The following is a 26,220-nucleotide window of genomic DNA, read 5'->3' on the forward strand; positions in this document are numbered from 1 at the left end:
CACAACTTTCTAATCTAATTATGAAATCCTAGACACACAGGTATCCTGAACTACGTCATGTGATCGCCAAAACAAAATGGCGGGTAGAAACATAAGTTACACGAAGCAAGCGACCCCTGCTTTTATACAACAATTCAAAGAAAGGGTAGGCTACAAAGAGCCGGATAACGTGGACAGCAAGCGCGCCGAGGCTGAGAAAAGTCAGAAAGAAGACGAAGTTGACCGGGAAGGCGAGCAACCAGTGGTAGTACTTGGGAAAAACGTTAGCGAGGCGGAGGCAGAAAGCTTTCTAGCGAGTCAACTGGAGAATGAAAGCCAAGGTACGAGAGCTTCAGATGTTGGATGAAATGCAATGTTTAGTTTTTTTATAGCGCAAATTAACATCGCGGGACGTGATCAAATGCGCTTCACATGTGACTGACTCTACTCTTCATTGACATGTTGCATAAGATTGTATACCTGCCAACTCTCCCGGTTTTCTCGGGAGACTCTCGGTTTTTCGCCTTAATCTCCCGGCAAAAAAATCAAAACTTCCAAGAAATTAACTGTGGAGATACTGTGTATCGCCCGGTAAAATTCATCGCCATTGAAAAGCCTATATCTTTTTCCATGCCACAGCTCTGACACACAGCATCATGGTTATAAAAGACCTACTTTCTTTTACTACATTAGTGGAAGTATTAACCAGGTCCCACTATATTGCAATTAACATGACTAAGCCCATATTTATGGGCAGAGATTTCTTTTGTCTTTGGTTCCTGCTTTGAAGAAGGGCAAGCCCCCCCCCCCCCCCCCTGGGGGGGGGACTTTGAGAAAATATATGGAGGTGCTTGACAGCAAAATTAATTTTAACCCTAAGGGATGGCACTAAGGGCATGGTCAACAACAATTCTTACCCCTAAGAGATAGCACATTGGGTGTGGTCAAAGGAATTTTAAACCCTAAGGGTTAGCATTATCAAAAACAAACATAGTTTTAGTTTTCCTGAATTTTATACCAGTTACTACCATCAAGCACATCTCTTTTCTATTGACTTTAAAGGGTAGTGTCATCTAATCTGCAAGCCATTGTTATTGGATAGGATGATATCCATTGTCCTAAAAGATAGTACCTAAAAAATAGCAGAATCGGAAAAATCCTCCTCCCCGGGCCTGTAGACCCCTAAAAGATAGCAGAATCGGAAAAATCCCTAAACACCCCCCTTAGAGATAGCAGTTGGTAAGAATTTTATACCCTAAAAGATAGGCTGAGCACCCCCACCTACTTTTTATTAGAGCCCCCCCCCCCCCCCAGAGGAAGCTCCCTAGACCCACCCTGGTTCAGCCACAGTGGTAGTTGTTTTTCTTTGATCACAATATTGCAAAGTGTAATATTTTGTTCATGTGATTAAAAAACCTTAACCAAGTGTAATGTTTTATACATTTTTGTATGGCGGTCAAGTGCTAAGCGACTTTATTATCTCTAAACCGTGACGTCATACAACGTCACACAATCATACATAATACAACATCCCCCTTTCAGTTTACACAAGATCATGTCCATAAACTTATAACTAACAAGCTTGAATTGGAAAGGTATAAATGCTAATTTGCATCCACACTGAATAATCATCATAATCAGGTGTTCAGTGACACTTGTGAACGTCCAACTAATAATAAATTATGTCTGGATTATTAGTGGGCTTTAAAAGTCTGCCCGACCTTCTAACTACTGCCTTAGATGGGCTAGGGGAGGGAGACGCAGCAAGTCCTGGCGATCCTTCTCCTTCGCGTACTGGTGGTCGGGTGGAAGGGCTTGGTAAGGAGCTGGACTCTCCAGACGTCGCCACCGGTTCATGGACTAACGCTCTTCTGTTCCTTCTGATCCCTGAGCCATTTTCTGTTACCAGTTGGTAGGATCTCGGGCTTGCAAGTTTCTTCTCTATCTCTCCGTACCTTTGCTGGTCCCTTATGAACACCTTGTCTCCTTGGTGGAGTGTTGGGAGATCCACAGCCCTGTGGCTAGAGTTGTAGTTACTGGAGTAGCGCTCTCGATATTCTTGTTCTCTCTTAAGCAGCTGCTCTTGGTCGATCTTTCATGGTCTTAGGTTCTCGGAGACTGATGGCAATTTGTTACGCAGTTTCCGCCCCATCAGAATCTCACTAGGGGCTAGGCCATTTGCCAGGGGGGCAGAACGGTATGCTAGGAGACCAATATGTGGGTTTGTGTTCTTCCGCAGGATGTTCTTGGCGGTCTGAACTGCTCTCTCAACCTCACCATTTGCTTGTGGGTAGTGTGGAGAGGAGGTGATGTGGGTGAACCCCATGTCCTTGGCAAAGTTGTTAAATTCCTGGCTAACATACTGGGGTCCGTTATCCGAGACGACTGTGTCCGGTATTCCGTGTAGAGCAATGATCTCGCACATGTGGCGCGTGACTACAGCTGAGGTAGTTGATCCTAGCTTTCAGGATTCAAACCATCGGCTTGCGTAGTTGACAACGATAAGGTAGTCGGTCTGTTCTAGTTCAAAGAGGTCTGTACCGACCCGGCTCCATGGTAGGTTTGGGAAAGACAGCGCCAGAAGGGGTTCTCTTCGCTCTGGTCTGAGTTTGGCGCAAGTTTGGCATCTGTTGACCGTTGTTTCTATCTGCTTGGTTATGAGCGGCCACCACACCGGGGAGCTCGCGCGCCCTTGGCACTTGGTAATGCCAAGATGGCCTTCATGAATGGTCTTCAGCATCTCTAGTTGCATGCTTGAGGGGATAACTAGCCTGTGATCATACATCAGGATTCCTCGGTTGACCGTCAAGTGTTGCTTCTTCTCCCAGTATGGCTTTAGGAGTGGTAGGGATGGCATAATGGGAGGCCATCCCTCTAAGCAGTAGGTCTTCACCTGCTTGCATATGGCGTCGCAGTCCTGGGCTTCCTGGATGTCTTTGAGGCGCCGTTCCGTTGCAGGTAGGGACTCTAGGACTGCGTATCGCTTCTCCGTGTCGTTTAGAGAGCGTGAAGCGAAGGCGATTGGGCGCCGGTTACCGCTGCTGTCGCTTTGCAGTAAGACTGCTCCAAGCCCGTCCTGGCATGCATCGGCAGCGACGATGCTTCGTTTGTTTGGATCGTAGTGTGCCAGCACATCTGTAGAGGTCAGTTTCGTCTTGATCGCCTGGAAGGCCCTTTCCTGAGGCTGATCCCAAAGCCACTGCTGCTCTTTCTTAAGTAGCTGGCGTAGGGGCTCATTGATGGTTGCTAGGTCGGGTATAAACTTGGCCAGCTGGTTGACCATACCATTGAAACGCTGGAGCTCTGTCACAGTGGTAGGTCAGGGAAAATCTTGGATTGCTTTTGTTTTCTCCGGGTCTGCTTCTACCCCATCCTCCGAGATTACATGCCCGAGGAACTTCCTGCGCTGTTTAGAGAACTCACATTTCTCGTTCAATGTGACTCCAGCCTCCTTGGGCTGCTGTAACACTTTTCGGACACGGCTCTGTCACAGTGGTAGGTCAGGGAAAATCTTGGATTGCTTTGGTTTTCTCCGGGTCTGCTTCTACCCCATCCTCCGAGATTACATGCCCGAGGAACTTCCTGCGCTGTTTAGAGAACTCACATTTCTCGTTCAATGTGACTCCAGCCTCCTTGAGCTGCTGTAACACTTTTCGGACACGGCTGTCGTGAAGCTCCTGTGTCGACCCATGTATGAGGATGTCATCCATGTGACAAACTGTGCCATCGAGGCCCCTTTAGGATTCGAGACATGGTACACTGAAAGATCTCAGGGGCTGAGCTGATTCCAAATTGGAGGCGGTTGAAGCAGTACCTGCCAAATGGTGTGACAAAGATGGTGAGCAACCGAGACTCCTCGTCGAGGGGTATTTGCCAAAATCCAGAGCTGGCGTCTAGCTTGGTGAAGACTTCGCTGTCCTTAAGCTTTGCCAAGTTCTCGTCGACACTTGCCATAGGGTGGATCTCTCGTTTTACTGCCTTGTTCAGCGGTGTCAGGTCAACGCAGATCCTTACATCACCATTGCGCTTGGGGGCGATCACCATGTCTGAGCACCAGTCTGTGGGCTCACTTACTGGTGAGATTACCTTCTGACGAACCATGGCCAGTAGCTTCTCTTTGACCTTAGGGAGAAGTGGGTGCGGTAAACGTCGGGGTGTGTATAGACAAACTGATACTGCGTCCGGTTTCAGGGGTATCTTGTACTTATCCTTCATGAGGCCCAGCCCTTTGAACAACTCGGGGAATTCTGCCTTGAAATTCGGGGCGGTCTCCACATTGTGCACTGCTGCTGACGGTATTAACAGCTGGAGTGCCTGGATTGCTGACTTGGAAAGTAGATTCTTAGATTGGTTCTTCATGACGTAAACATTTTCGCGGTGTGTCTTCCCTCCGACTGCAATTAAGGCGTCTGTGATCTGTCCTTTTATCAAGTGGGACAGGTTCACTCCACCGGGTCCTCTGAACATTGCTTGTCACCTTGTCCAGTCGCCTGTTTTCCAACCACGGTGCCTTGTCGCCAACCACTGTCACCTTTGACCCACTATCAAGTTTTAAGGTACAGGGGTTGTGGTTTATGAACACTTCCGCTGACCAGAAATCATCGTTGGTGGTGCTCACTTCGCCCATGAAGTAGCAGTCGTCTAAATAGTAATCTTCCTGGTAGCTTCCTTCCTCTTCTCTATTTACTTCATGCACTTGTTTGTCTGACCGACATACTACGGCGTAGTGGCCTGTTTTGCCGCAGTTACGGCACTTTGCGTCTTTAGCAGGACAATCTTTCTTGACGTGGTCTGCCTTTTTTCCACACCAGTGACAGGAGGTGGAGGAGTTATGGCTTCCCGGGGTTGGTGGTCTAAGGTCTTGGGTTTGCCTTCTTTTGTTCCCGTTTGTTTTTTGTTGTCCACCGTTGTTACCGTTGTTACCCCGGCCCTTTCTTTGGTTGTTTCTTCTGTTCGGCTGCCTCTTATCTGTATGGTGAATGGTTTCTGCCTGGCTCGAGTATGGTTTCGCGCTGATCACTTGTCGGTGAGTTCTTGAGATCTCGGCAGCTCGAAGGCTTTCCACCACTTTATCTAGGCTTGGCACCGGCCGTTCCCTCAAAAGGCGTTCACGTCCACTCTCATCGGTAGTACCTATGACTATCCGATCTCGGATGAGAGAGTCCTTCAAGTCACCGAACTCACAAGAGTTTGCTAGATGACGCAGGCGGACGACATATTCGTCGACGGACTCGGAGGGCTTCTGTGTTGCAGAGTTGAAAACAAACCGTTTATACAGCACGTTGCGTTGGGGTACAAAGTATTTTCTAAACTCTTCTATAATCCTCTTCGGGTCTTTCTTGTCGGCGTTGGTCAGGTGGTCAGGGTGCTTTCAGGGCCCATTACCGTGCAAAGTGTTGCGGCTACTATTTCCTTGTCTGGAGGGGATGTCAATTTCGACCTTAGATCGGTAGCAATGGTATAATAGTCCCATGAGGATTCGAAGTCCCGCCAGTTCTCCACTACGTCTTCCTGTAACGACATTGGGGGTGAGGCTGGGATCTGATATGTAGCCATTGCTGTAAATAAATTCGCACAATAACAAAGACAGAGTGATAATTTTAAGAAGTAAATAACGCTTAAAAAATATCTGAAAAAATATGCGCGAAAAAACGTCGCGAAATCGCGAAAGATATCGTACTAGAAAATTCTAGCGTGCGCGGTGTACCTGTGTTACGGTCCCAGGCCGCGCGCGGTCAAAAGCGTCGATGGCACGTTTTATTTTCGTGAATGAAAATTTTTCAAAGCAATCGCCGAGTCTCTAAATACGGCGCTAAACTACGGAAATCGGTACTTTTATCTACTCTAACTCACTACAATAATTAGAGTTCTGTCTAACTACGGCAAGAGTCCATAAATACTTGTTTTGGGATGGAATTCCTCGCTTCTAGGGTTGGAATTTATGATGAATCTGCCGGCTTGTCGTAGTTTATTTCTGACAACGGTAAGCTTGTCTTTGTAAGCTTATTTACGGAAAATACTCTTTGAATAAATCAACTCAGCTGTTAAGTCGACGTAGATTGTACTTCCCAATGTGTGGTAGCTGTCTGTGGTTCTTGTGTTTCTTTCCAGCTCGGTGAATTGAAGTCGGCGGTATGTTGTCCCTTGACTTGAACTATACTAGCTGAACTATACTCGTTTTTGTGCAGTGTCGAACGGATCGTGTCTCCCAAAGGTTTTTTTTCCCTGTTTTTTTTTTTTTTCGGTTTTTCCAACGGAATGTCCCAGATAAAACGCTGACTTGTTCACTTGGATATTAGGCTGCTAAAAACTTATTTTTAGCAAGTCCTCAGGGCTGCCACCATTTTGTATGGCGGTCAAGTGCTAAGTGACTTTATTATCTCTAAACAATCATACATAATACAACACATGTATACATGTCGCTCTTGTTCTTGCTAGATAGTGATACATTTGATTTCATAGCAAGCATCTGGTCTACCTGGGAAAAGCAATAGTAGCTGAATATCAAAGACTTGTCAATATTAGTCAACACTCCAGTCATTTTACCATGAAATTACCATGAAAGGTCAAACTGGTCGAGAATTGTAAAGATGACAGGAAACTTGTAACAGCAATGCGAATAGATGTTACGGAGGACTAGTAAACTGTATGGACATAATATTGAGCTATCAATTCTGAGGGGTTATTTGGGCTTTAACATTTCCTTTTTTAACCTTTCTCCTGTGAAATATGTACAATTTTGTGTCAACTACTAAGCTGAGAATCAATGATACAACTCTTGAAGCCATGGATCTGGCTCTGTTCTGATGTTTCTTATGTTTTTATCTTTTCCATCCCTTTTTATAGATAATCAAGATGAGGAGGAAGAAGATAAGAAAAATGAAGTAGAAGGAAAATTCGTTTTCAAGAAACCAAAAAAGAGAAAATCAGAGAAAAGCAAATTAAAAGAGGATGAAAAGGACAAAGCTAAACGTAAGAAGTCAAGTAGTATGAAGAAAGTGAAAAACACTAAACTGTTGTCTTTTGGGGATGATGAAGATGATGTAGACTAAAGTTGCACCACAGGTAGTCAAGGAATGATACACAGGTAGCTCACGCACCTATCAAGGCATGCGTTTAGGACCTTACCATGGCTATATTCCTTCTAATTTTTACTGAGAGCCCAGTTCTAGTAAGTCTCGTGCACAGCCATCATTAGTGTCCATCTGAAAGGAATTTTATCCTGACACTAATAACGGCTGGAGTATGACTCCCGGGCATTCTAGCCTGCATAGCTGGCAATTAATATGAGTTTTACCGGGTGCCCCTCACACTAGCCCCAGCTCTCTCGCTTGGCCTTTCAAAAAGCTAACAAAGCAAACTATGAATCAGTAACGAATATTCACCGATAGAAAATTGCTTTGAAACTTGACATAACCGCCAGCAACGAAAAGCTACAGGCATTCCTACTGGGTTTCCTGTTCTTGGAGATGAACCTTTGGTTTCCTGTGACGTCACAACTCTTACCAACCACAGGTAGCCCACAAGAAACCCAGGCTACAACTCCAAGGACAAAGCTGGCTTATATATAAACATGGAGTGGGGGGTGGGGGTCCAGATGCATCATTCTTCTGCTTCACATTTAGTACCCTTCAAACACATGGTAATAAATTCACACCACTTACCCCCTCCCCCCTCCAAAAAAAATAAGATCAAGTAAATATATGTTGGGCACCCTGTGGAGTGAAAAGGCGGCTATCTCTACTCCCCAGCCATTGGGGAATCAATAAAAAAATACTTATCGCAAGATGGTAGTTTTTATCTAAATAACAACCGTCATCTTTCCCTTCCGGACTTAATTTTCTTTTCGAGAGAAGTAAAAAAAAATGAAAAAAAATTAAGGAAGCCAAAGAAATGTTCCGTTCATCCGACTATGTGAAGGTAAATGTGAATGTTCCGTTCATCCGACTAGCGTGACGCATTCCATTTGAAACACGGTGAATTTCAAACCATCTCACGATGTAAACAGCTCAGATCTATTTCGGAAGTACCAAATAATGCAGGGAACTTAAAATTGAATTTTAAAAAAACTGTCGAGTTTGGACAAAGCACCTATCCCCACTACCGTACCGGATGGCTGCGCGTTGAAAAAGGCGCGAACTTACTTTTACTCGTGAATTCAAAGGTGGTTAGATAAAGCCTAGAAACCTTATTTATCTTCTAACGGAAGGTGTTATGTAAAATGCCAATAACACCGTTCACGAGAGTTTAAAAAGTTGGCTTATTATCGCCACGAACTCATCGATGAGTCTCAAGGATATATATTGCTGCACAGCCATGACTTTCGTGTCATTTGGGTGGCTCCTAAAAGAGCCGTTGTTTGGTTTGTGCAGCACGGATTGCGCCGTTTACTTGCTGCTGGTGTACTTGGTGACGGCCTTGGTTCCCTCGCTCACGGCGTGTTTGGCCAGCTCACCGGGGAGAAGCAGACGAACGGCCGTCTGGATTTCCCTGCTCGTGATCGTGGACTTCTTGTTGTAGTGCGCCAGGCGGGAAGCTTCACCAGCGATGCGCTCGAAGATGTCGTTCACGAACGAGTTCATGATGCCCATGGCCTTGCTTGAGATACCGGTGTCGTGGTGGACTTGCTTCAGCACCTAGATGTAGATAGCATAGCTTTCCTTGCGTCTTCCCTTTCTCTTCTTGTCAGGTCGTGGCAAAGCCGTGCCTCTGCCCAAGAAGACCGAGAAGAAGCTCAAGGCATTAGCAGTTTCTACTGCTTTACAAAACAACGGCTCTTTTAGGAGCCACCAAAATGACTTTGAAGTCATTACTTAACATGCAGTCTATTTCCCTGTATCTGTACCTACTACGTCCAAGTATCACATGTCTTATATGTAAAGCTTCCAAAATTCCCCATTTTGAGGAAGCTCCTAAGGTTGAGTACAAAAAAAAATCCCATATAAAAGTCTTGGTTCCCCAGTAAAAAAAAAACCCTGAGCGAACAGGAATAACGTAACTTATAATTCACTTAAACTCATCGTCTGATAAGTTTGGGGTCAGGTATCGGATAGCTTGGTAACCGCCTAACCAAGCGCACCCGAGGAGCCAGGCATCCGGGCCTCAGCTCCCCCCCCCCCTCCCCAGGGGGGATACCTGTCACAACTTTCGGTGGAATATACTTACCCAATAGATACGCTCCACATAAGGGAGTGGTGGGGGTGGGGGTATCCCCGAATCCCGTGCTGAGTCATGAATTTGCAGGAATTCAAGAGAGAGTGCAAACGTGCCACGGCTTGAATGGAAATGGGCCCAGGCGCCAGCGAACATCCTCGATTTTAACTTATGCTAAATTATGCTAATGTAGCATACATTTATTTTCTGCGCGGAAGGAAAGGCGTTTGGTTCCCGCCAAAACCGTTAGCTTTGTATTCTTGAACAAACTTATATCTTGGACCATCGTAGTTCTATACTTAGGAGTTAAAAATTACCCTTCGCACAAAATCCCGCTCTTTGCAAATATGTCGCTCTCAACGAACGCTTGATTATTCATTCCATTAATGGCTAACTTTTGCGAACATTTCCAAAAACGTACGGGAGACAGATTTACGGTTACTACGACATGAAAGCAGTATTTGCGGACCTCTGCGGAACCAGGATCGACATGCTTTCGCACAAGAAAATATATATTAAGATTTGTATTTTCTCTTATTATGTTGGGGATATCAAATATACCAGGCAAATCACGATAAGAGGAGAACTTTGGTTTGCATTTTCTCTTATTATGTTGGGGATTTCGAATATACCGGGCAAATCACGACAAGAGGAGAACTGACTTTTGGAAAAAAAATATTTGGAAACCTCTTTTTCGTAGTAAAAGAGACTAAAGCCGGATGGGGGTGACGCTGTGCGCACGAGCCGACACTCGAAAGGGACAATAGGCGATTAGAGCGGGGCGCGCGTATAGGAATCGTAATTTATGCGGCGTATAGTTTGAGTTGTGCAACCAAGAAGTATAATTACGTATGTTCTCTTTCTGAATGCGCGAGTCATTTGCGCCGTTGTGTAAAGAATTGCTGTAAATAGATAAGTAGTCTGCATAGCTGCCGAGGAGGCTAAGTTATCAAGAGATAATGGACTTGATTTGGAATGAATTGTTAGATGTATATCATTTGGCGCGAACGATAATGCTCGCTATTCGGTGTAGGATTGTTTATAATGTGTATTTTTGGAGCAAGTTATGCAATGATGAGTAAGACATGACTTTCGTTTAGGTGTGTGGCTCCTAAAAGAGCCGTTTTTTGTGTGTAAAATGACCGTATAGTCTCTTTATTTCTTGGCTGGTCTCTTGGCGGCCTTCTTTGCCGCGGGCTTGTTCGCTGCCTTCTTGGGCTTGGCAACTGCTGGTTTCTTAGCAACCGGCTTTTTCGGTGCCTTCTTGGGCGACTTTGTTGCCTTCTTAGGTGCTGGCTTCTTGGGGGATTTGGCTTTCTTGGAGAGAGTTGTTTTGGCGGCGGGTTTCTTGGCAGCCTTGGGTTTCTTTGCCGCTGGCTTCTTCGCTTTCTTTGGCTTCTCAGCCTTCACGGCGGCCTTGTTCAATTTGAACGAGCCAGAAGCTCCAGTGCCTTTTGTGTGGACTAGAGTGCCTTTCCCGCTCATGCGCTTGAGGGCCAGCTTCAAATAGGTGTCGACGTTATCCCCGACCTTGTAGTTGGCCTTGATGTATTTCTCGATAGCCTGGCGGGAAGATCCGCTGCGTTCCTTTAGTGCATCGATAGCTGCAGCAACCATCTCGGTGTACTTGGGGTGCTCTGCAGGCTTCTTGGCGGGTTTTGCTGCGGTAGACATATTGCTTTGAGTTGTGTTGTTGTCGGTGCGACTGCTAGTGAGTACTGATGTTTGTGCGCAAACGCCGCAAATATATTCAGTATTTGCGGACCTCTGCGGAACCAGGGTCGACATGCTATCGCACAAGATGGCGGTGGCAAAGTGTGTTTGTTTCGTTTGTCTCCGTCTAGCTTTAAGAGTTTAATATGGCAGGTAGAATTGCTACAATAATAGCTATAAGCAATATGTAAACATTGTACTATATGGCGTTTTACGTCTCAACTTTCATAATACAGAGAGATACAACTCGAAATCTTCGAGAATTATTAGGCGATGTTTCGATCCTCGACCATTAACATTGAAATGACTTCCGTAGAAATCCTAAATTATTTCTACTTAGAACTCCAAAACGTCGTTAACTCATCATGTTATACTGCTGATGAATTAAATCTACAAGAATATTCAGTTTGTTAACAATTTTCCCAATTTACCACAGGATATATATACAGTGTGAAGGGCGTGCCTGAACTTTGTATATAAACATTTCCATTTTCTGTTTGAAAATATAGCACCGAACACCCTATTAAAAGATATTAAGCCTATATTAAGATTTGTATTTTCTCTTATTATGTTGGGGATATCAAATATACCAGGAAAATCACGATAAGAGGAGAACTTGGATTTGCATTTTCTCTTATTATGTTGGGGATTTCGAATATACCGGGCAAATCACGACAAGAGAAAAACTGACTTTTTAAAAAAAAAAAATATTTGGAAACCTCTTTTTCGTAGTAAAAGAGACTAAAGCCGGATGGGGGTGATGCTGTACGCACGAGCCGACACTCGAAAGGGACAATAGGCGATTAGAGCGGGGCGCGCGTATAGGAATCGTAATTTATGCGGCGTATAGTTTGAGTTGTGCAACCAAGAAGTATAATTACGTATGTTCTGTTTCTGAATGCGCGAGTCATTTGCGCCGTTGTGTAAAGAATTACTGTAAATAGATAAGTAGTCTGCATAGCTGCCGAGGAGGCTAAGTTATCAAGAGATAATGACTTGATTTGGAATGAATTGTAAGATGTATATCATTTGGCGCGAACGATAATGCTCGCTATTCGGTATAGGATTGTTTATAATGTGTATTTTTGGAGCAAATTATGCAAAGATGAGTGAGACATGACTTTCGTATAGGTGTGTGGCTCCTAAAAGAGCCGTTTTTTGTGTGTAAAATGACTGTATAGTTTCTTTATTTCTTGGCTGGTTTCTTGGCGGCCTTCTTTGCCGCGGGCTTGTTCGCTGCCTTCTTGGGCTTGGCAACTGCTGGTTTCTTAGCAACCGGCTTTTTCTCTGCCTTCTTGGGCGACTTTGTTGCCTTATTAGGTGCTGGCTTCTTGGGGGATTTGGCTTTCTTGGAGGGAGTTAATTTGGCGGCGGGTTTCTTGGCAGCCTTGGGTTTCTTTGCCGCTGGCTTTTTCGCTTTCTTTGGCTTCTCAGCCTTCACGGCGGCCTTGTTCAATTTGAACGAGCCAGAAGCTCCAGTGCCTTTTGTGTGGACTAGAGTGCCTTTCTCGCTCATGCGCTTGAGGGCCAGCTTCAAATAGGTGTCGACGTTATCCCCGACCTTGTAGTTGGCCTTGATGTATTTCTCGATGGCCTGGCGGGAAGATCCGCTGCGTTCCTTTAGTGCATCGATAGCTGAGCAACCATCTCGGTGTACTTGGGGTGCTCTGCAGGCTTCTTGGCGGGTTTTGCTGCGGTAGACATATTGCTTTGAGTTGTGTTGTTGTCGGTGCGACTGCCAGTGAGTACTGATGTTTGTGCGCCAAACGCCGCAAATATATTCAGTATTTGCGGACCTCTGCGGAACCACGGTCGACATGCTAGCGCACAAGATGGCGGTGGCAAAGTGTGTTTGTTTGTTTCGTTTGTCTCCGTCTAGCTTTAAGAGTTTAATATGGCAGGTAGAATTGTTACAATAATAGCTATAAGCAATATGTAAACATTGTACTATATGGCGTTTTACGTCTCAACTTTCATAATACAGAGAGATACAACTCGAAATCTTCGAGAATTATTAGGCGATGTTTCGATCCTCGACAATTAACATTGAAATGACTTCCGTAGAAATCCTAAATTATTTCTACTTAGAACTCCAAAACGTCGTCAACTTATCATGTTATACTGCTGATGAATTAAATCTACAAGAATATTTAAGTTTGTTGACAATTTTCTCAATTTACCGCAGCATACATATACAACGTGAAGGGCGTGCCTGAACATTGTATATAAAAATTTCTATTTTCTGTTTGAAAATATAGCACCGAACACCCTATTAAAAGATATTAAGCCTATATTAAGATTTGTATTTTCTCTTATTATGTTGGGGATATCAGATATACCAGGCAAATCACGATAAGAGGAGAACTTGGATTTGCATTTTCTCTTATTATGTTGGGGATTTCGAATATACCGGGCAAATCACGACAAGAGGAGAACTGACTTTTTGAAAAAAAAATATTTGGAAACCTCTTTTTCGTAGTAAAAGAGGCTAAAGCCGGATGGGGGTGATGCTGTGCGCGCCAGCCGACACTCGAAAGGGACAATAGGCGATTAGAGCGGGGCGCGCGTATAGGAATCGTAATTTATGCGGCGTATAGTTTGAGTTGTGCAACCAAGAAGTATAATTACGTATGTTCTCTTTCTGAATGCGCGAGTCATTTGCGCCGTTGTGTAAAGAATTACTGTAAATAGATAAGTAGTCTGCATAGCTGCCGAGGAGGCTAAGTTATCAAGAGATAATGACTTGATTTGGAATGAATTGTAAGATGTATATCATTTGGCGCGAACGATAATGCTCGCTATTCGGTATAGGGTTGTTTATAATGTGTATTTTTGGAGCAAGTTATGCAAAGATGAGTGAGACAGGACTTTCGTATAGGTGTGTGGCTCCTAAAAGAGCCGTTTTTTTGTGTGTAAAATGACTGTATAGTCTGTTTATTTCTTGGCTGGTTTCTTGGCGGCCTTCTTTGCAGCGGGCTTGTTCGTTGCCTTCTTGGGCTTGGCAACTGCTGGTTTCTTAGCAACCGGCTTTTTCGCTGCCTTCTTGTGCGACTTTGTTGCCTTCTTAGGTGCTGGCTTCTTGGGGGATTTGGCTTTCTTGGAGGGAGTTGTTTTGGCGGCGGGTTTCTTGGCAGCCTTGGGTTTCTTTGCCGCTGGCTTCTTCGCTTTCTTTGGCTTCTCAGCCTTCACGGCGGCCTTGTTCAATTTGAACGAGCCAGAAGCTCCAGTGCCTTTCTCCAGTTTGGACTAGAGTGCCTTTCTCGCTCATGCGCTTGAGGGCCAGCTTCAAATAGGTGTCGACGTTATCCCCGACCTTGTAGTTGGCCTTGATGTATTTCTCGATGGCCTGGCGGAAAGATCCGCTGCGTTCCTTTAGTGCATCGATAGCTGCAGCAACCATCTCGGTGTACTTGGTGTGCTCTGCAGGCTTCTTGGCGGGTTTTGCTGCGGTAGACATATTGCTTTGAGTTGTGTTGTTGTCGGTGCGACTGCCAGTGAGTACTGATGTTTGTGCGCCAAACGCCGCAAATATATTCAGTATTTGCGGACCTCTGCGGAACCAGGGTCGACATGCTATCGCACAAGATGGCGGTGGCAAAGTGTGTTTGTTTGTTTCGTTTGTCTCCGTCTAGCTTTAAGAGTTTAATATGGCAGGTAGAATTGTTACAATAATAGCTATAAGCAATATGTAAACATTGTACTATATGGCGTTTTACGTCTCAACTTTCATAATACAGAGAGATACAACTCGAAATCTTCGAGAATTATTAGGCGATGTTTCGATCCTCGACAATTAACATTGAAATGACTTCCGTAGAAATCCTAAATTATTTCTACTTAGAACTCCAAAACGTCGTTAACTCATCATGTTATACTGCTGATGAATTAAATCTACAAGAATATTCAGTTTGTTAACAATTTTCCCAATTTACCACAGGATATATATACAGTGTGAAGGGCGTGCCTGAACTTTGTATATAAACATTTCCATTTTCTGTTTGAAAATATAGCACCGAACACCCTATTAAAAGATATTAAGCCTATATTAAGATTTGTATTTTCTCTTATTATGTTGGGGATATCAAATATACCAGGAAAATCACGATAAGAGGAGAACTTGGATTTGCATTTTCTCTTATTATGTTGGGGATTTCGAATATACCGGGCAAATCACGACAAGAGAAAAACTGACTTTTTAAAAAAAAAAAATATTTGGAAACCTCTTTTTCGTAGTAAAAGAGACTAAAGCCGGATGGGGGTGATGCTGTACGCACGAGCCGACACTCGAAAGGGACAATAGGCGATTAGAGCGGGGCGCGCGTATAGGAATCGTAATTTATGCGGCGTATAGTTTGAGTTGTGCAACCAAGAAGTATAATTACGTATGTTCTGTTTCTGAATGCGCGAGTCATTTGCGCCGTTGTGTAAAGAATTACTGTAAATAGATAAGTAGTCTGCATAGCTGCCGAGGAGGCTAAGTTATCAAGAGATAATGACTTGATTTGGAATGAATTGTAAGATGTATATCATTTGGCGCGAACGATAATGCTCGCTATTCGGTATAGGATTGTTTATAATGTGTATTTTTGGAGCAAGTTATGCAAAGATGAGTGAGACATGACTTTCGTATAGGTGTGTGGCTCCTAAAAGAGCCGTTTTTTGTGTGTAAAATGACTGTATAGTTTCTTTATTTCTTGGCTGGTTTCTTGGCGGCCTTCTTTGCCGCGGGCTTGTTCGCTGCCTTCTTGGGCTTGGCAACTGCTGGTTTCTTAGCAACCGGCTTTTTCTCTGCCTTCTTGGGCGACTTTGTTGCCTTATTAGGTGCTGGCTTCTTGGGGGATTTGGCTTTCTTGGAGGGAGTTAATTTGGCGGCGGGTTTCTTGGCAGCCTTGGGTTTCTTTGCCGCTGGCTTTTTCGCTTTCTTTGGCTTCTCAGCCTTCACGGCGGCCTTGTTCAATTTGAACGAGCCAGAAGCTCCAGTGCCTTTTGTGTGGACTAGAGTGCCTTTCTCGCTCATGCGCTTGAGGGCCAGCTTCAAATAGGTGTCGACGTTATCCCCGACCTTGTAGTTGGCCTTGATGTATTTCTCGATGGCCTGGCGGGAAGATCCGCTGCGTTCCTTTAGTGCATCGATAGCTGAGCAACCATCTCGGTGTACTTGGGGTGCTCTGCAGGCTTCTTGGCGGGTTTTGCTGCGGTAGACATATTGCTTTGAGTTGTGTTGTTGTCGGTGCGACTGCCAGTGAGTACTGATGTTTGTGCGCCAAACGCCGCAAATATATTCAGTATTTGCGGACCTCTGCGGAACCACGGTCGACATGCTAGCGCACAAGATGGCGGTGGCAAAGTGTGTTTGTTTGTTTCGTTTGTCTCCGTCTAGCTTTAAGAGTTTAATATGGCAGGTAGAATTGTTACAATAATAGCTATAAGCAATATGTAAACATTGTACTATATGGCGTTTTACGTCTCAACTTTCATAATACAGAGAGATACAACTCGAAATCTTCGAGAATTATTAGGCGATGTTTCGATCCTCGACAATTAACATTGAAATGACTTCCGTAGAAATCCTAAATTATTTCTACTTAGAACTCCAAAACGTCGTCAACTTATCATGTTATACTGCTGATGAATTAAATCTACAAGAATATTTAAGTTTGTTGACAATTTTCTCAATTTACCGCAGCATACATATACAACGTGAAGGGCGTGCCTGAACATTGTATATAAAAATTTCTATTTTCTGTTTGAAAATATAGCACCGAACACCCTATTAAAAGATATTAAGCCTATATTAAGATTTGTATTTTCTCTTATTATGTTGGGGATATCAGATATACCAGGCAAATCACGATAAGAGGAGAACTTGGATTTGCATTTGCATTTTTGATTTGGATTTTTCAAAAAAATGCAAATAATCTGTCATGGCGGCCAGCCACGGCCTCGAGGGCTCTCTAACTTTGGAAAGCCTACGCAAACTATGGAAGGACGAACTCCTGAAGGATGTTCGAAATGAAGTTAAAGTTGCTGTTATACAACTTAAAGAAGAAATGAATTTATTTCGCAAGAAAATCGATGAAATCGAGGCATCTCAAAAATTTCTTGCAAGTCAATACGATAAAGTCCTGAGTAATTTACAAGGTACCAACCGATCTGTCCAAGACATGAATGCCAATATACAGCATGTAACGCAAGATCTAATCGAGACCAAAGAGTGGCTCGATGAACTCGACTCTCGCCTAGACGAACAACAACAATACGGTCGACGGGATTGCCTTGAGTTCGTCGGGATACCAAAAGTCGACAACGATGATCCTGTCAAGCTTGTCATCGAAACGGCAGCCTTGGCTGGAGTGGAGGTTAAAGAAGATGACATTTCCATTGCACATCGCCTAAAACCTACAAAGAAAGGGCAAGATAGGATAATCGCCAAGTTCATTAGAAGATCCAAGCGAGACGAAGTCTATTCTAATCGGAAAAACCTCAAACAGAAGCGTACGAAGGATCTACCTACAGTTCGAGATCAGCCAGCAGAATCCGGCGTCAGCCGAACAGCACATATCTTTATAAACGAGAGTTTAACACCTTATAGGAAGAAACTGTTTAGTCGGATTTCTAAATACAGACGTCAATGCAACTTTAAATTTATTTGGACAGCAAATGGAAAAATTTGGCTTCGTGAAAGCGAAACCTCAAATTCCATCGGATTTATATCCGACGCTGAATTTAATGAATTTTTAGATTGCCAGTCTCAACATTACTAGAATGGCCAACGAGGAAATCGAGGAAATTGTAAGTAATCCCCTGCCTTTTAGCTCGCTTTCCGATCAAAGATTCAATGTTTTTGTTGGAAACTGGTCAGGAGATATTGCTAACAGCAACATGCATAATGACATCTTTAATCTACTCACTAACCCTGATAAATCTGATGAATCTGATTCTGACCTCATGCTCTCTAGTCCATCTTCCGAATACTTTTCGATCAAAAAAATTACAATTTTTTTCACAATGACTCTAAAACCAATGCTGGTGGCTCTGCCTTATATATTAACAATTCTTTAAATGCTATACCCCGTGAAGATATAAAACTTGACATGGATTTAGTTGAATCAACTTGGTGTGAGATTGAAAATGGGAAAAATAAGAAAAATATTATTGTAGGTTGTATTTATAGACATCCCACAGATAATCTTAATGAATTTACAATTCAGTTAGATAACATAATCAAATCTATTGACCCAAACAAAGTTGACTTATTCCTGTGTGGCGATATAAATATAGATTTTTTGAAAGCTAATTCCCATTTCCAGACTGATGAATACCTCGATATGCTTTTCTCTAATGGCTTAATGCCAATTATAACTAAGCCTACTCGTATAACCAGTCACACTGCCACACTGATTGATCATATCTACACTAATTGTCCCATTTCCCATGTCACTCCTGGTATTCTCACAGTTGATATCTCTGACCATCTGCCCATTTTCTGCACCTTTAAGTCCCATCTCAAGAAAACTTGTGAACAGCAAAGTTTTAGAGATTTTTCTAAATTTAATAGTGAAAATTTCTTGTATGATATGAACCAGCTTGATTGGAATTCCCTTCACCAATCAACTAAAACATTAAATGAAAAAACTGAAGACACAATTCATGCCATCCATTCTGTTATCGATAAACATGCACCAATGAAAATTGCCTCTCGTGCAAAAAAAAGACAACTTAGTAAACCATGGATTACCAATGGCATCTTAAAATCAATAAAGCACAAGCAAAAAATGTACCGAAGTCACTTTTTTAGCAAAAACCAAGAAAAAGTAATAGCATACAAGCAATATTCTAATACTTTATCACATCTTCTCAACAAAAGTAAAAAGGAATATTTCCATTCTCAATTTATTAGCTGTAAAAACAACCTCAAAGCTACCTGGAAATTAATCGGCAAGCTGATACAAAGGAAAACAAAGGGGCAAAGTGCTCCTAGTCGCATTACTTCAGGAAATAGGTCGTTTACCAATCCTTCTGATATTGCTGATCAGTTGAACAAATTTTTTACAAATGTAGGAACCAATCTAGCTTCCCAAATTAAAGATGACAAATCCATATCTCCTACATCCTATATTAAACAATCTACAACTTCTTCTTTTGTTATGTCTCCAGTTTCAGAAGCACAGGTTTTTTTACTTTTTGCATCTCTTAATGAAAATAAATCATATATTACTATTCCTAATAAATTTATAAAATTGTCAGCATCCATCCTAGCCTCTCCCTTTACTGCCATTTATAATGAATCTATAGCAAGTGGTGAAGTCCCTGATATTTTCAAAATCTCAAGGGTTACTCCTATATATAAAAGTGGGGATGCCACTGAACCAGGGAATTATAGACCAATATCAATAATCTGTTCATTTAGCAAGATTCTTGAGAAGCTTATCTACAACCAGCTGATTTTTTTTCTTGAAAAACATAAAATTTTATTTGAATTTCAATTTGGATTTCGGAAAGGCCATTCAACCGAACATGCCATATTAGAAACTGTTGAGACCCTCAAGTCTTCTATTGACCAAGGTATGACTACATGTGCTATTTTCTTAGATTTTTCAAAGGCATTTGATACTATTAACCACGACATCTTATTAGCTAAAATGTACAAATATGGAGTCAGGGGAACCCCCGCAAAATGGTTTTCTAGTTATCTCTCTAATCGTCATCAGTTTGTCAAAATTGGCAATGCGGAATCATCTATGCTACCAATCTCTTGCGGAGTTCCTCAAGGATCTACCCTTGGTCCCTTATTATTCCTCTTATATATTAATGATCTCCCCAACTCTTCTAAGAAACTGAAATTTAGAATATTTGCAGATGATACAAATCTATTTTATACTTCAAAAAACCCCAAAGATTTAGAAACCACTGTTAATAGTGAATTAGACAATGTCATCAAATACTGTAACGCTAACAAGTTGTCCATTAATTTTAAGAAAACACATCATATCACTGTCACCTCCCCCAGAAAAAGTGTTTCTATTGACTTAACAGCATATGGTATAAAGAATACTAACAACATAAAATACTTAGGTGTCTTTATTGATGAACATCTCAAATGGAATTCACAACTAAATCATGTTAATAAATGCCTCGCAAAAAATCTTGGAATCATTTCCAAGTTACGTTATTTTCTTCCCCTGACTACTTTAACACAACTATACTATAATTTAATTTACCCATATATTTCTTATGGTATAATGAGCTGGGGCTCGGCAAGCCAAACACGGCTTCGCCCTATCAAAACGAAGCAGAATAAATGCATTCGCTCTATTTTCTTTGCTCCCCAAAGGGAAAGTCCATCGAATTATTACCAACTGCTTAGGATCCTGAATCTTGATAACATACATAATCTAAGGATATCATCTCTTGTTTATAAGCTCCAACACTTTCCTGATACTATGCCTAAGCCATTATGTAATCTAATCCTGCCTGCCACTCAAGTTCACTCACATAATACCAGATATGCTTCCAAAGGCAATCTCTTTAGGCCAGCTTCCAAAACCAATTATGGATTAACTAAATTTACAGCCATGTCTTCTAGATTTTGGGAAAAAATACCAAATTGCATTAAGTCCTTACCTTACAATTCCTTCATAGAACAACTGAAATTGCATTTATTAAATAATCAGAATTAATATTGATCCACCCTGGCCAGATTTACTTTTCCTCACTCTAAAATATTATATTTTGTTTATGTATATATTATATATTGTAAAAAAAAAAAAAAAAAAATAATAATAATAATAATATTATAATAATATTATAATAATATCCTGTAAGACCCTCGAAATCTGACTGTGGCAGTGACCATCTCGAAAGCTTATGCTTCTATGGTCACTGCGCACCTTAAATTTTTTTTTCTTCTTAAGTACCGTAAATAGTTAACTTCCCCTTTTTTCTACCTGTATCCAAATATTCTTTATCTTATTCAAAATAGTGCAAAATAAAAAAATGAATGAATGAATGAATGCATTTTCTCTTATTATGTTGGGGATTTCGAATATACCGGGCAAATCACGACAAGAGGAGAACTGACTTTTTGAAAAAAAAATATTTGGAAACCTCTTTTTCGTAGTAAAAGAGGCTAAAGCCGGATGGGGGTGATGCTGTGCGCGCCAGCCGACACTCGAAAGGGACAATAGGCGATTAGAGCGGGGCGCGCGTATAGGAATCGTAATTTATGCGGCGTATAGTTTGAGTTGTGCAACCAAGAAGTATAATTACGTATGTTCTCTTTCTGAATGCGCGAGTCATTTGCGCCGTTGTGTAAAGAATTACTGTAAATAGATAAGTAGTCTGCATAGCTGCCGAGGAGGCTAAGTTATCAAGAGATAATGACTTGATTTGGAATGAATTGTAAGATGTATATCATTTGGCGCGAACGATAATGCTCGCTATTCGGTATAGGGTTGTTTATAATGTGTATTTTTGGAGCAAGTTATGCAAAGATGAGTGAGACAGGACTTTCGTATAGGTGTGTGGCTCCTAAAAGAGCCGTTTTTTTGTGTGTAAAATGACTGTATAGTCTGTTTATTTCTTGGCTGGTTTCTTGGCGGCCTTCTTTGCAGCGGGCTTGTTCGTTGCCTTCTTGGGCTTGGCAACTGCTGGTTTCTTAGCAACCGGCTTTTTCGCTGCCTTCTTGTGCGACTTTGTTGCCTTCTTAGGTGCTGGCTTCTTGGGGGATTTGGCTTTCTTGGAGGGAGTTGTTTTGGCGGCGGGTTTCTTGGCAGCCTTGGGTTTCTTTGCCGCTGGCTTCTTCGCTTTCTTTGGCTTCTCAGCCTTCACGGCGGCCTTGTTCAATTTGAACGAGCCAGAAGCTCCAGTGCCTTTCTCCAGTTTGGACTAGAGTGCCTTTCTCGCTCATGCGCTTGAGGGCCAGCTTCAAATAGGTGTCGACGTTATCCCCGACCTTGTAGTTGGCCTTGATGTATTTCTCGATGGCCTGGCGGAAAGATCCGCTGCGTTCCTTTAGTGCATCGATAGCTGCAGCAACCATCTCGGTGTACTTGGTGTGCTCTGCAGGCTTCTTGGCGGGTTTTGCTGCGGTAGACATATTGCTTTGAGTTGTGTTGTTGTCGGTGCGACTGCCAGTGAGTACTGATGTTTGTGCGCCAAACGCCGCAAATATATTCAGTATTTGCGGACCTCTGCGGAACCAGGGTCGACATGCTATCGCACAAGATGGCGGTGGCAAAGTGTGTTTGTTTGTTTCGTTTGTCTCCGTCTAGCTTTAAGAGTTTAATATGGCAGGTAGAATTGTTACAATAATAGCTATAAGCAATATGTAAACATTGTACTATATGGCGTTTTACGTCTCAACTTTCATAATACAGAGAGATACAACTCGAAATCTTCGAGAATTATTAGGCGATGTTTCGATCCTCGACAATTAACATTGAAATGACTTCCGTAGAAATCCTAAATTATTTCTACTTAGAACTCCAAAACGTCGTCAACTTATCATGTTATACTGCTGATGAATTAAATCTACAAGAATATTTAAGTTTGTTGACAATTTTCTCAATTTACCGCAGCATACATATACAACGTGAAGGGCGTGCCTGAACATTGTATATAAACATTTCCATTTTCTGTTTTAAAATATAGCATCGAACACCCTATTGAAAGATATTAAGCCTATATTAAGATTTGTATTTTCTCTTATTATGTTGGGGATATCAAATATACTAGGCAAATCACGATCAGAGGAGAACTTGGATTTGCATTTTCTCTTATAATGTTGGGGATTTCGAATATATCGGGCAAATCACGATAAGAAGAGAACTGACTTTTTTAAAAAAAATATTTGGAAACCTCTTTTTCGTAGTTAAAAAGACTAAAGCCGGATGGGGGTGATGCTGTGCGCACGAGCCGACACTGGAAAGGGACAATAGGCGATTAGCGCGGGGCGCGCGTATAGAAATCGTATTTTATGCGGCGTATAGTTTGAAGTGTGCAACCAAGAAATATAATTTTTCTGTTCTCTTTTTGAATGCGCGAGTCATTTGCGCCGTTGTGTAAAGAATTGCTGTAAATAGATAAGTAGTCTGCATAGCTGCCGAGAAGGCTAAGTTATCAAGAGATAATGGACTTGATTTGGAATGAATTGTTAGATGTATATCATTTGGCGCGAACGATAACGCTCGCTATTCGGTGTAGGATTGTTTATAATGTGTATTTTTGGAGCAAGTTATGCAAAGATGAGTGAGACATGACTTTTGTATAGGTGTGTGACTCCTAAAAGAGCCGTTTTTTGTGTGTAAAATGACCGTATAGTCTCTTTATTTCTTAAATGGTCTCTTGGCGGCCTTCTTTGCCGCGGGTTTGTCCGCTGCCTTCTTGGGCTTGGCAACTGCTGGTTTCTTAGCAACCGGCTTTTTCGCTGCCTTCTTGGGCGACTTTGTTGCCTTCTTAGGTGCTGGCTTCTTGGGTGATTTGGCTTTCTTGGAGGAAGTTAATTTGGCGGCGGGTTTCTTGGCAGCCTTGGGTTTCTTTGCCGCTGGCTTTTTCGCTTTCTTTGGCTTCTCAGCCTTCACAGCGGCCTTGATCAATTTGAACGAGCCAGAAGCTCCAGTTCCTTTTGTGTGGACTAGAGTGCCTTTCTCGCTCATGCGCTTGAGGGCCAGCTTCAAATAGGTGTCGACGTTATCCCCGACCTTGTAGTTGGCCTTGATGTATTTCTCGATGGCCTGGCGGGAAGATCCGCTGCGTTCCTTTAGTGCATCGATAGCTGAGCAACCATCTCGGTGTACTTGGGGTGCTCTGCAGGCTTCTTGGCGGGTTTTGCTGCGGTAGACATATTGCTTTGAGTTGTGTTGTTGTCGGTGCGACTGCCAGTGAGTACTGATGTTTGTGCGCCAAACGCCGCAAATATATTCAGTATTTGCGGACCTCTGCGGAACCACGGTCGACATGCTAGCGCACAAGATGGCGGTGGCAAAGTGTGTTTGTTTGTTTCGTTTGTCTCCGTCTAGCTTTAAGAGTTTGATATGGCAGGTAGAATTGTTACAATAATAGCTATAAGCAATATGTAAACATTGTACTATATGGCGTTTTACGTCTCAACTTTCATAATACAGAGAGATACAACTCGAAATCTTCGAGAATTATTAGGCGATGTTTCGATCCTCGACCATTAACATTGAAATGACTTCCGTAGAAATCCTAAATTATTTCTACTTACAACCCCAAAACGTCGTTAACTTATCATGTTATACTGTTGATGAATTAAATCTATAAGAATATTTAAGTTTGTTAACAATTTTCTCAATTTACCGCAGGATACATATACAACGTGAAGGGCGTGCCTGAACATTGTATATAAACATTTCCATTTTCTGTTTGAAAATATAGCACCGAACACCCTATTGAAAGATATTAAGCCTATATTAAGATTTGTATTTTCTCTTATTATGTTGGGGATATCAAATATACTAGGCAAATCACGATCAGAGGAGAACTTGGATTTGCATTTTCTCTTATTATGTTGGGGATTTCGAATATATCGGGCAAATCACGATAAGAGGAGAACTGACTTTTTAAAAAAAAAATATTTGGAAACCTCTTTTTCGTAGTTAAAAAGACTAAAGCCGGATGGGGGTGATTTTGTGCGCACGAGCCGACACTGGAAAGGGACAATAGGCGATTAGCGCGGGGCGCGCGTATAGAAATCGTATTTTATGCGGCGTATAGTTTGGAGTGTGCAACCAAGAAATATAATTTTTCTGTTCTCTTTTTGAATGCGCGAGTCATTTGCGCCGTTGTGTAAAGAATTGCTGTAAATAGATAAGTAGTCTGCATAGCTGCCGAGGAGGCTAAGTTATCAAGAGATAATGGACTTGATTTGGAATGAATTGTTAGATGTATATCATTTGGCGCGAACGATAATGCTCGCTATTCGGTGTAGGATTGTTTATAATGTGTATTTTTGGAGCAAGTTATGCAAAGATGAGTGAGACATGACTTTCGTATAGGTGTGTGGCTCCTAAGAGAGCCGTTTTTTGTGTGTAAAATGACTTTATAGTCTCTTTATTTCTTGGCTGGTTTCTTGGCGGCCTTCTTTGCCGCGGGCTTGTTCGCTGCCTTCTTGGGCTTGGCAACTGCTGGTTTCTTAGCAACCGGCTTTTTCGCTGCCTCCTTTCCCGCTCATGCGCTTGAGGGCCAGCTTCAAATAGGTGTCGACGTTATCCCCGACCTTGTAGTTGGCCTTGATGTATTTCTCGATGTCCTGGCGGGAAGATCCGCTGCGTTCCTTTAGTGCATCGATAGCTGCAGCAACCATCTCGGTGTACTTGGGGTGCTCTGCAGGCTTCTTGGCGGGTTTTGCTGCGGTAGACATATTGCTTTGAGTTGTGTTGTTGTCGGTGCGACTGCCAGTGAGTACTGATGTTTGTGCGCCAAACGCCGCAAATATATTCAGTATTTGCGGACCTCTGCGGAACCACGGTCGACATGCTAGCGCACAAGATGGCGGTGGTAAAGTGTGTTTGTTTGTTTCGTTTGTCTCCGTCTAGCTTTAAGAGTTTAATATGGCAGGTAGAATTGTTACAATAATAGCTATAAGCAATATGTAAACATTGTACTATATGGCGTTTTACGTCTCAACTTTCATAATACAGAGAGATACAACTGGAAATCTTCGAGAATTATTAGGCGATGTTTCGATCCTCGACCATTAACATTGAAATGACTTCCGTAGAAATCCTAAATTATTTCTACTTACAACTCCAAAACGTCGTTAACTTATCATGTTATACTGTTGATGTATTAAATCTATAAGAATATTTAAGTTTGTTAACAATTTTCTCAATTTACCGCAGGATACATATACAACGTTAAGGGCGTGCCTGAACATTGTATATAAACATTTCTATTTTCTGTTTGAAAATATAGCACCGAACATCCTATTGAAAGATATTAAGCCTATATTAAGATTTGTATTTTCTCTTATTATGTTGGGGATATCAAATATACTAGGCAAATCACGATCAGAGGAGAACTTGGATTTGCATTTTCTCTTATTATGTTGGGGATTTCGAATATATCGGGCAAATCACGATAAGAGGAGAACTGACTTTTTAAAAAAAAATATTTGGAAACCTCTTTTTCGTAGTTAAAAAGACTAAAGCCGGATGGGGGTGATGCTGTGCGCACGAGCCGACACTGGAAAGGGACAATAGGCGATTAGAGCGGGGCGCGCGTATAGGAATCGTAATTTATGCGGCGTATAGTTTGAGTTGTGCAACCAAGAAATATAATTTTTCTGTTCTCTTTCTGAATGCGCGAGTCATTTGCGCAGTTGTGTAACGAATTGCTGTAAATAGATAAGTA

At 42.3% G+C, this 26,220-nt stretch overlaps 2 protein-coding genes and 5 pseudogenes across 2 annotated transcripts; 1 reads left to right on the top strand and 6 right to left on the bottom strand.

The window, feature by feature from the left end:
• The first annotated feature begins 46 nt into the window (after positions 1-46).
• Positions 47-7,765, top strand: LOC5512263 (uncharacterized protein KIAA1143 homolog). Its single transcript, XM_032381661.2, has 2 exons — positions 47-320; positions 6,826-7,765. Exons 1-2 carry the CDS (start codon positions 77-79, stop codon positions 7,029-7,031), a joined length of 450 nt encoding a protein of 149 aa, XP_032237552.1. The 5' UTR covers positions 47-76; the 3' UTR covers positions 7,032-7,765.
• A 585-nt stretch (positions 7,766-8,350) lies between these two features.
• On the bottom strand, positions 8,351-8,789 carry LOC116618198 (annotated as a pseudogene).
• A 1,311-nt stretch (positions 8,790-10,100) lies between these two features.
• LOC116618192 (histone H1-delta-like) lies at positions 10,101-11,236 on the bottom strand. Its single transcript, XM_032381662.2, has one exon. It carries the CDS (start codon positions 10,918-10,920, stop codon positions 10,288-10,290), a length of 633 nt encoding a protein of 210 aa, XP_032237553.2. The 5' UTR covers positions 10,921-11,236; the 3' UTR covers positions 10,101-10,287.
• Positions 11,237-11,978: 742 nt separating this feature from the next.
• Positions 11,979-14,310, bottom strand: LOC116618191 (annotated as a pseudogene).
• Positions 14,311-15,289: 979 nt separating this feature from the next.
• LOC125559054 lies at positions 15,290-16,084 on the bottom strand (annotated as a pseudogene).
• Positions 16,085-21,338: 5,254 nt separating this feature from the next.
• LOC125559053 lies at positions 21,339-21,951 on the bottom strand (annotated as a pseudogene).
• Positions 21,952-23,144: 1,193 nt separating this feature from the next.
• On the bottom strand, positions 23,145-25,260 carry LOC5498101 (annotated as a pseudogene).
• Positions 25,261-26,220: the final 960 nt, after the last annotated feature.

This window comes from Nematostella vectensis, chromosome 13 (assembly GCF_932526225.1).
Source record: "Nematostella vectensis chromosome 13, jaNemVect1.1, whole genome shotgun sequence".
Lineage (NCBI taxonomy): Eukaryota > Metazoa > Cnidaria > Anthozoa > Actiniaria > Edwardsiidae > Nematostella > Nematostella vectensis.